Source organism: Meleagris gallopavo, chromosome 6 (assembly GCF_000146605.3).
Source record: "Meleagris gallopavo isolate NT-WF06-2002-E0010 breed Aviagen turkey brand Nicholas breeding stock chromosome 6, Turkey_5.1, whole genome shotgun sequence".
NCBI classification, from domain to species: Eukaryota; Metazoa; Chordata; class Aves; order Galliformes; family Phasianidae; genus Meleagris; species Meleagris gallopavo.
In genome coordinates, this window is record NC_015016.2 from 20,756,381 (window position 1) to 20,767,315 (window position 10,935).

Genomic DNA, 10,935 nt, shown 5'->3' on the forward strand with positions numbered 1-10,935 from the left:
AGCTTATTCCCAATATTCAGGACAAGGGCTGGCATTAAGATGCCTTTTTTGGTTTTGTCTTCAAATTTTTTATTCATTTATTTTCCTTTCTAATTAGAAACCTTATAGCAAAGTTGGGTTCCTACTGTGATAAACTACTGTGATAAAGTATAAGATATAAACTATCACTAACTGTGATAACAGTATAGTTTTGCAATAGAATAGAAATAAATTTATTTTCCCCTTCTTTAACAATGTGCAGAATTTTTGGAATGGCTAAAGACTGTAACTTGAAGTCAAGGAGAGAAGATTAATTAGACTTTTCCTTTTTAGTGCTTTGTATTCAATTTCTTTCTTTACACAATGAGAAACATTAAAAGCAGACATTCACTGCTTCAGTCTAGTGCATGGTATGGTGAGAAAGGCAGATTTCTTTTGGAGAGGAATGAAGTTTCTGAGCAAGACGTAGGAGCAAAAGAGTGATTGTTTGTGATCAGATAGAAGCAGAATTGCTTATTAATTTCCTGCGTCACTACAGAACTTCTTGATTCTGGTCAATAGCTAACAATGTCAGATGGCAAGTACCAAAACTGAACATTCTCAGATCCACAGGATCTGATAACTTCCATTCTGGCATGTAAAATAGTTTTTTCCATCAGCTCTCTCATATCATATGTAATTATTATTAGCGTATCTTGAAACAGGAAGAAAATAAATTGTCTGAAATGGACTAATATTGTGTACAGCTTCTTAACATAGGGCAAGTGGGATAATTATGAAACAGCTTGACCTAAAACCCAAGCATGGTTATGGAAAAACATGTTGTACATGTTTTAGTACATGGGCTGATACTTTTTGTTTTCTGGAAAAAGTAAGTTCTTTAAGAGCAAATTTTATTCTTTGCTTATATTACAAGGAAGGATTTGGTAAGGAGAAATGTTTTGATATGACTTACAGGCTTTATGCCTGTTGCTGTTCTCTACATTGTATTCTAAAAGGAAGAACTCAGTGTACCAAGCAGATAAACGCAGCACTTTGGTTGTGATTTTAGTTTTATTAATTGCAAAGGCATTATTATTCTTGTAGCTGGAAGTGTTTCCAGTGGGGAAAAAAAAACAATCTCAGCCCATTGTTTTTAAACAAATTGGTCAATGATTATTTGATTTTTTTTTTTTTGCTTTTCCTTTTCTTTCAGACAGCAATGGACCAATTGCACATGCACTTCACTCAAGCTATTCACAACACTGTGTTTCAAGTAGTGCTTGGATATGTGGAGCTTTGTGCAGGAAACACAGACACCAAGTTTCAGAAGTTACAATACAAAGACCTCTGTACAGTATGTAATTCTTGCATAAATATGTACTTTTTAATCTAAAATTTTCCTCTGCTGTAAGTTTCCCATATCTAAGTGAGTACTCAGTTATAATAGCTGTGGGGTTGTTTTAATAATTTCTTTATACGAATCGTAGCCTAACTGAGAGATTGTTTGTTTTGAACTTAATGTTGATTTTGATGGAATTGAATCTTAGTACTTTGGTATTAATGTACACATCACCTGAATAAATGCAAAAAAAGTAAACAACAGGATACAAACAGGAGGCTAACACTTCAAAACTCCTATGTTTTCTTCACAGCAAGCAAGACGATTGTGATTTTTGCATTTCCCACTCAGATGAGCAATTTTACTCTTTTCTTTACGTAGAGCCATTCTTAAATAAATTCCTTTACCTGAAAATCTGATCTTAGAAATTTCTGCTACATACTTAACGCTTTCACGGATTTGATGCTTTTCACCTAATGAATATCTTAAATCACAATTGGCTCTTTGGAGCAGAGTGGCTCAGTGATGTAGGTCAGCTGTCACCTGTGTTATCTGTTTTTACCTGCTTGAGTTATACAGTACTGGATCCAATGGACCATCAGCCAGAATGGCTACTGCGTAATGCTGAAGTCTGAATACATTGTTGAACTGAAGCAGTGCCCCTATATTGCAGGGATGGCTGCAGCTATTTTTCATAATGAGACATCCTCATCATTAGATTGTACATCTTCACTTCTGTATTTACTTTGCTGTTCTATGAATGTGAGAAGGATGATTATCTCAGTCAGTTAAAAAAAAAAAAGGCAGTAAGAAATAAACTTTGCACTTCTAGTCAATGTTTAATCCACTAACTAACGTCAGGCATTTGTCACTCTCCAATACTTTGATATACATCAAGGACTGTATCTGCTTGAATATGGAGGTGTCAGCATGGTTTATTTTGCCTCTGCAAATGATGAATGTGACTGGTAACAGTTTCACAATATTATTTTTTATAGCATATTACATCAGACAGCTACATTCCATGCCTTGCTGATCTCTGCAAAGCCCTTTGGGAAGTCATGCTCAGCTATTACCGAACAATGCAGTGGCATGAGAATCATGATCAAGATGAGGCAGCAACTGCATCTTCTGGTAAGAAATAATTCTGGAAACAACTTCTGATACTTGGAAATAACTTTTCTTGTGCTCAAGTAATTAATTGTTATTCAGGTACCTTTGTAACCTTGGCTTACTGTCCCTCAATGTTATAATTCATAGTGAGCAGAAAGGACTTAAATATTCACTGAATTTTTGTAGTCTTCAGCATAACCTCTTTTAAAATAAATATGTGTATGTTCCATTATGCAGTTATAACAGTTTTATTCTAAGTAGTATTTGTTGTTTGCTCAGAAATCAGCTATGGTAGATGAATATAAAATCTGAGCAGTTTTTCCTTTAATATGAGATGGGCATGTAATTTTAGATTTTTTTTTATCAGTGTTGAAATGTTCTCTGCATATTAAACTTAGTAGACTGGGATATTGCATTAAGTACTAGGAAAGGGGACTGAATGAATCTATTGAAAGCAGCCGTTGTAATTTTCAGGAAAAATAATTTTTTAAATGTTGCTTGTCATCTCTATTATTGAAACTTATTATAAGGTATAGGCACAGCTGACACTCTTGATACCCTCACAGGAAAAGGCCATAATTTTATCATACAGTATTATTTTGTTTTTGTTTTATTGTTGTTCCAGTTTGTGTTTTTAGGACAGAAACACAAAACCTTAATCTGTCTTTTCAGTCTTTCTGGGTACATTTTGCTGGACATATATTAATATAAAATATCTAAGAACAGACTTTTTCTATTTCTCTACTTGAGTTCAACACACTGCTTTTTTTTGGCAGTGTGACATTTACAGTATTGAGATTTATGCAAAACTGTTATTTATCTGAATGAGGTGGGATTAGTCTTGTCTTTCTGGTCTGCACATAGTAGAAAACACTTCTGTCAAAGGGCAAGGAGTGTAGATTGCTTCTGCAATTACTCTGCCTTGCCTGATTTACATAAAACTTGTATTGTTTACGTTGGACTGAGTGAAAAGAAAAAAATAAATTAGAACTGGATGTGAAGAATAAGTGTTGGAAGACTGTGCTTCCTAGAGTACGTTTGTAATTCAGTATTTCTTTCAAAAATTGGATTTATTACAGATTTTAAGCCTTAAAAAGAATGAAATTTAACTAATATTGTCTTCTTATTTTAAATGTAGAAAAAACATAATCTAAATATTTGTAATGTAAATTGCAAGGAGTGTGATATAATGTAAATACAAGACAGTATCGTTCTTGTATGGAATCTGATGTGTATTTTTAAAAACTTTTTTCAAATGAAACTTTTCTATGTATTTCAGAATTAAATTTCAGAATTGAAATGTTTCATTTTGAGATGCACCTTGTGAGGGAAGATTCTGAACTTTTGAATGCATTGCACCTTCTCAATAATCTTTACTTTAAAATAAGTTTTGAAAGACTCATCTCCTTTTGTTTTGATTTTGTCACCTTTGAAGTGCTAAATAAAGCAGATGTTATGAAGAGCTTATTACAAAGAAATGTTCTTGTAGTAGACTACTTTCTCAGCTCCATGTGTAACTTTAAAAATAGTTCCTCTTAGTGTGTTTGCTTTTGGTACTCCAAAAGAAAGAAAATTATTTGTACTACAAAATGTTTTGAAAGCACCGCTAAGCATAATGAAGTTCTGTATTCAATTAGGACTCATTCTAAACACATTGCTTTAAAAAGACACTGTGGTGGATTCTGGTATGTTTACTACTAATTCACTAAATCTTCTGCCACTCAATTTTTGAGTTGCTGGAGACTCTGTGGCTTAGCTGTAACGTACTGTACAGGTGGAATATATTTGAACTACTGAATCACTTTTTCAAGAACCTCAGCAATGAGAAAGCATACAAAAGGAAATTTGATAAGTATCATTTAATTTGAGAGGGATTATAAATATCTACCAAATGTATGCTTCCCCCCCCCCCAAAGCTTTTGCTCATGGTGAAGTGATTATTTATTGATTTAATAACTGTAATATGTGCTCAAGCCAGAGAGTTAAATTTCTTTAGGATGTGATGATGTGTCAGAAGGAACCAAGGAGGCAGTTCACTAAAATTTTGCTGAATATTTTTCCTCAACTAAACCATATAGATTGGAACAGTAGAAGAAGCAGTCTAACTGATGCATATGTATTTGGCATTTTATCATTTTTTTAAATCAACTTTTAACTCAAAACTGTCCCAGTGTATTTCTTGTGTTGTGCTAATGTCAGCAGTCTTCCATAATATTTTAAATGGATCAAGGTGCTGTTGATAGACTTGAGGCACAAACCGAGCTGTAGAACTTAGAAGCTGGACTTAAAGGTATTAATTTCAGAGGTCTTTCTACTTTAATCTTGGAGCTCACTCAAAAGAAGTCCCTCATGGATTAGGGAAATGAGGCTGCACTTCATATAGATAACATGTCACTTATTTGTGATAAGAAATGCCTATTATAGATGCTAAAATGTGCTTTGTTTTCTTAACTTGTAAATGTTTGCCTTCCTGCGTTCCTGAGGAAAGAAGTGCATCTGCTTTGTATTAGTAAATGTTCTGCTTATTTCTGTTATGAAGACTGATGTGAGACTGAAGAGCAAAGTAGAATAGAAAATACTTTCACCATGTCTTTTTTCTATTTGCTTGTTTGGGGCACTTATAAAAGGTTCTTGGAAACTGAGGATTTTGGTTTTTATGGAGTCATATAGAATGGTTTGGATTGGAATGGACCTTAAAGATCACCTACTTCAAATCCCCCTGATGTGGGCCGAATTGTCATCCACTAGATTCGTTGCATCTAGCCCCATCCCAGCCTGGCTTTGAATGCTTCCTGGGATGGAGCACTCACAACTCTGGGCAACATGTTCCAGTTCCTTACCACCCTTGTAGTAACAAGGTACTAGAGACCAGATCAGTTGAGCCAGAAACAAGGGAGTGAATAGTTTTCCCAGGTACTGAAAACTAGCTGGAGGTTGTAGGAGAGATGGAAAGACAGGTCTGATCTGCTTGACAATGCTGAAATATTGCAGGTAGTCTTAATTCTTCTGTTTTCAACCTCCTGAATGATGGAGAGGAAGGAACACTGTATGCTTAGTAATATTCCAGTGAAGTATTTTACATGGATTACATTTTATTTTTCACATCAAATCACTGAATGGTTTGCATCATTTTTCCACTTGTCGGGAACAGCACATGAGGTTTTCTTTGTTTCTTGGTTCTATCATAGAAAAAAGTTGTGTAGTCTCACAAAGTATGAAACAGGCCGTGACACTGTACCATCACAGGCTGCAAGCATAACCACAACTGTATGAAGAAATTACAATTACTTAAATTTAAAAAAGGAGAGGGTATAAATATATCTTTTCTATTGGAGCAAAGAGGATCACACAGGCAGTCTAGAACTATAGAAATGAACGTTTCAGAATTAAATACAATAATTTTAAAGAATGAAAGACATCTAATGAGATGTTTATGAAATTATTTCATGCGTAAGCATGGATTAGCGTGAAAGTGGGGAAAAAAAAAGAGCGTGCTATCTTGTTTACGTAGTTCATGGAAAAAGTTTCGGGATTTCCCCCAGAATTACAGCCAGAATTTACTGAGATAGAAACTTAGAGATCACGTTCATGATATGTTTAATTTTATGGTTCTCATCTGCAAGGCTAGAATAGCTTAGAGAATCTAGAGGATAAGCAGCTGTTAATTTGTCCACTTTGTATTTGAAAGATCAGTTACTCTCTTATTTTGATTTTATTGAATGGGTATCTTGCTTGCATGAAAGTAATCAGAAGCTCTTCTTGTCTGTATTAACATACAGTATTTTTATGTGCTCTATTTCTTTTCAGCAGTGGAGCTCTTCTGGAGTTTGCATACTTGGGGTGATATAATAATGGCTAAGGCAGAAGTTTTGTTATGGCTGGGTACGTTTCAAGGCTTTTGAAAATGTCTTTAATACCTTCTATCTTCAGTTTCAGATGGCAGCAGTGTGGTTGGAACTGAGGAGAACAGTTTTGACCGCAGCTATGTAAAAAAGAAATTGGAACATGGGCTTTCACGAATATGGCAGGTATGTTTTTAATTGTCTTAATGTTTATTGGCCCCAGTAAAAATTAGTTATATTTATACTGATCTTTTTTAAAGAGATTTTTTAAAATAATTTGCTTTGAGCTAAATATTATAAAAAACATGGAAATAAAATTTCCATGATTCTGTTACTACTTGGTCACACTACTTACAAACTCAGTAAAGCTACAAAGCACAGTAACGTGACTATCAGCCAGTACCACCTGCTTGCTGCTTCATAGCACAATCTGTTTTGTTCTCATTTCCTTTTTTTGTTCTGTTAAAGCAGTCATACTACTGTACATTTCCCTGCTTAGATAATCTTGAAATTAGTTTGTGACTCTTCACAAACTAAGTTTTGCACTGGACATAGCTGATGGTGATGGGAGTGCTGCAAGCCATTTAATAAATAGGAGCAGTGGGGAACTACAGTTTCCAAGATGTACAAGGAGCCTTATTGGTCTCTTTTCCAATGCATACTATGGCATTTCTGAACTAATGGTTTGGGATATGTTGTGAGAGATACGGAAATGGAAGAATTGAAAAAAAAACAACCAAACAAAAAGGGATAAACGTGAAATTGAACATGGAAAAACTGAAACTCAGAACTGAAGAATGGTTTTTGATGTCCTTTCTGGTGCAAGCAGAACTGTGGAGAACATGAAATCTTGTAAACCTGCCTGGTTTCATAATATTGTTAGCTGGATCATTTTAATACATCACAAGACCCTGAACATGTGGTTAAAAAGAAATAATCCTTTTATGTTGCAGAACAGCAATAGAAAGCTTGGCTTTCTCAAGTGCTATAAAGTGTACAGCATTATTATTGTATTGTTGAACTGATTATATTATTATTTAAGAAAGTCAACAGGAAGTAATTAGTGTTACAGAAAATGGAGTTGTACACTATTCCTCAAAAAGAAGCTATCAGTGGAAACAAACCAAGAAGTGTGCATTAACATGGCATCCAAGCATTTGTCTTATTGTCTTTAGTGTATTTAGTAAATAGAACCTCATTTTGCTTATAAATTTACTGAGGATTCATTAAATGGTTCTGAAATATTTGTGTTTTTGTAGGATGTTCAACTGAAAGTGAAAACGTACCTTTTGGGAACAGATCTGTCTAACTTCAAATATGATGACTTCATATTTGTACTTGATGTTATCAGCAGGTATACTGACGTGGTCATAAGGCCACTTATTACATGCAGACAAACTTCAACTCTGATACAAAGACAGCACATGGTTAACTAAGGCTGATATTTACATTCTGATGCTAACTTTGATCCTATCTACTAAAGCAGAGTTTAAAGTTAAAATTCTTTATGTAAGAATTTGAGTGCCAGTTTTGCTGCCTGCACCAAGGTTGTATTTGGGAGAGGTAGCATGAATTGCTTTGCTGCTCAAGTAGCCTCTAAGTGTGATAATACTTGACTATTGGCCAGTTTTAAAATTTCAGGAACGTAGACCTGACAGTTCCTATTTTTCTAAAACCTTTTAAAGGGCTTCTTGATCAAGAGCAGCAAAATATTGCAGTACCCTTACTTAGTCTGTACGTTACTGTATCTTTCTGTTTTGGTAATAAAACGATGGATTCGATTCGGTTGTGAGCTGTATAGTGGACATTTTATTTTGATAGTGGCTTGTTGTCAGTGAGTATGGGATATAAAGGTAGGATTTGGAGGGAAATGAGACACGGAGTTTTGTGAAATGAGTGAAGGGTTTACGGTGTAACTTCTCTTGAGATAATGAGTGAAGCTAGAAATTCGGATAGGAACACCAGTACTAATAAATCAATAAATATTTCTAAACTTTGCTTTATAATTACAGGCTGATGCAAGTTGGAGAAGAATTTTGTGGCAGTAAATCTGAAGTTTTGCAAGAATCCATCAGAAAACAAAGCGTTAACTATTTCAAAACATACCACAGGTGAGACTACTCTATGCACAGTGAATGAATGTAATGATATTTATTATCATTGGTTTTAGTTTTAAATGAATTCCAGAGGAATTCCACTGAATAATGTTCCTGCATTGAGATTGATAGGTTTCATTGATAGTGGAATATGTTTTGTGATGAGAATAGGGCTCTGAACCCTGGAGAAGGGAAAAAGGTGGAAAAGCCAGACTGGTTTATATAAAAGCTTTAAATGTCTCAGCTTTTCAGATCAAGCTGATGTGGCTTGCAGTCCCTTTATATACTTTATTGAGGAGAAAAAAAGATAGTGCTTTTAAGAATTCATTAATGCATAAAAGCTACATAGAACTGAAATGCTCTGAGTCCTGGTGTAATCAGTTCTTTGATTTTGTGTTATGGTGTTTTAGAGAACTGGCAATATAAAGTGCTCAAAGGAACTGGTCATGTAAATCATCAAGAGCAGAAAAACAGTATAATTCTAGAGTGCATGAAGCCTTTTATTGAGTAAAAGTTGATTATTTGGAAAAAACTAGAATGGGCTTTCGGCAATGAATATCAGAAAGGGGATTTTAGAATGCAATTGACTTTTCTTTCTGATGCATTTGTTAAAAGGTCCACCAAAGATTTTCAGAGAAAGAATGCATTATGCCTTCTACTTGTACCACTTTCTGGGCTTATTTGCTGGTGAAAAAGCATCTGTTGAAATGCTTTGCCAGTGGCTCTATTCTGTCTCTGAAATGATATGGAATATCATGCCATGTAGCTTTTAAATGTTTGCTTTTCTATGAATCTTTCTCCTTAGTCTTCCTCTCAAAGAATTTTAGTCTGAAACTAATTCTGAGAATATCCATCTGTTGCTTCTGTTGGCTGTGGGAAGGTCTGCAAGCTATGAGCATTCAGTGCCTCTAAAATCAGAGTTGAAGTCTGTTTGCATTTAACTGATAAATTTAAATAGACACGGGAAAATGTAATCATAATTCAACTGATTTCTCATCTTGTCAAGCAAGAAAATTTTAATTGTAGCAGTGATTACAGTTTGTTATTCAAACAATTATATTCCTAGAATATTTTGCTGCCTAATTAGAAACCTAGTGTATAATTTACCAACTGCTGTTCATTAAGCAAAACACTATTCTTTATATTAGGAAGAGGAAAGATAGCAGTATGAGCTCGATAAACACTCGCTGGTATCTTCCTGCTTATATGGCAGAAAGGTTTTCTTTGTTAAAAGAATTTCTGCTCATTGTTGAATGGAGGCTCTTCAAATGTTCAGAAGTGTAATAGAAACAATGCAGAGACATAATGGCCTGATTGTATTTTCTTAATACTTTTTCTGTGTTAGTACTGAGATTAAGATGTGAAGCAAACTATAGTTTAAATAGTTAATAGCCATTTAATTTTTTCTTTGATGTCTGTAGATCGTCTAGCTCTTTCCACTTCCATTTGTTACATGTTGGCTTCTGTTTGCTCATTGAAAGAAATTACCTGTTTTATGATGGCTCACAAGCTGTTGTACTGGTGGAGTGTTAGTATGCATAGTGCTGCTTTCTATACTCTACATAGAGAAGAAAGGTACTAAGTGACTGGACAGTCAGTTCCTCTATGTTTTATAATGGTCATACTGAGTAATGACAATGAAAAATTGCTTCCGAACTTTGGAGTTTGGCATTCTTTGATTATCTCTTTAGAGGTGCCATAAGGCAAACATTGTGTTAGCAGTAAGTTTTTATGTGATTTGTCACTTGAACGAATGAGTAAGTACTGTCAAGTATGTGTTTTCAAGTGTGACTTCTTATATAGTTTTTGAAGGCATCTTTTACTGCATAAATTGTCTGTTTTCTGATTTGCTCCTACTGCCAATTAAAAATACTCATCTGTTATATTTCAGAACCCGTCTTGAAGAATTAAGAATGTTTTTGGAGAATGAGACCTGGGAACTTTGCCCCGTTAAATCAAACTTCAGCATTTTACAGCTTCACGTACGTTCTTTGAGTAACACATACAAAAGTGTTGATACTGCAATATCTAAGAGTGAACTGCCATGAAAATGCTAAGTGACTTTTTTAAAAAACATAAATTGCATTTCAGGATTTTGGAAATTATAGAATCCACGGCTATTAAGACAGTGACATTTCTGTTTTAGGCAGGTAGAGCATTACATAACATGCTGGAATTGTAAGCACAATATTAGTCCTTGTTATTTCTTGTGTTTTAATGTGTCATTTATTTGTCAATTTTCCATTTCAAAATCATTATTCTGAGAAGATGACGCTTGCCTAAAAATAGTTATCCTCCTTAGTGCTCACTAGTTTGGACCTGTTTTGGGAAAAGTAGGTCATACTGCCTGATTTGAAGAAAAACAATTTTTCTATGGGGAAGTACCAGCAAAAACATGTAATGGGTGTCCTCACCTGCTGTACTAAAGGGGTTTTGTGTAGTTTAGCATATGTTGGATGAATCTCGCCTGTTTTGCCAAACAAATGTGGATGTCTATGATTGAAACTATTACTAAAGTGCAAAAGGGATATAGCTGAGTGATGCAAAGGAAAAGGTAATCATTAGAAATTTTATATAAAAAATT

At 34.5% G+C, this 10,935-nt stretch overlaps 1 protein-coding gene across 1 annotated transcript; it reads left to right on the plus strand.

The window, feature by feature from the left end:
• Positions 1-1,153: 1,153 nt before the first annotated feature.
• LOC104911414 (syndetin-like) lies at positions 1,154-10,414 on the plus strand. The gene is made up of 6 exons (XM_010712563.2): positions 1,154-1,315; positions 2,299-2,434; positions 6,344-6,441; positions 7,515-7,609; positions 8,268-8,366; positions 10,243-10,414. Exons 1-6 carry the CDS (start codon positions 1,181-1,183, stop codon positions 10,397-10,399), a joined length of 720 nt encoding a protein of 239 aa, XP_010710865.1. The 5' UTR covers positions 1,154-1,180; the 3' UTR covers positions 10,400-10,414.
• Positions 10,415-10,935: the final 521 nt, after the last annotated feature.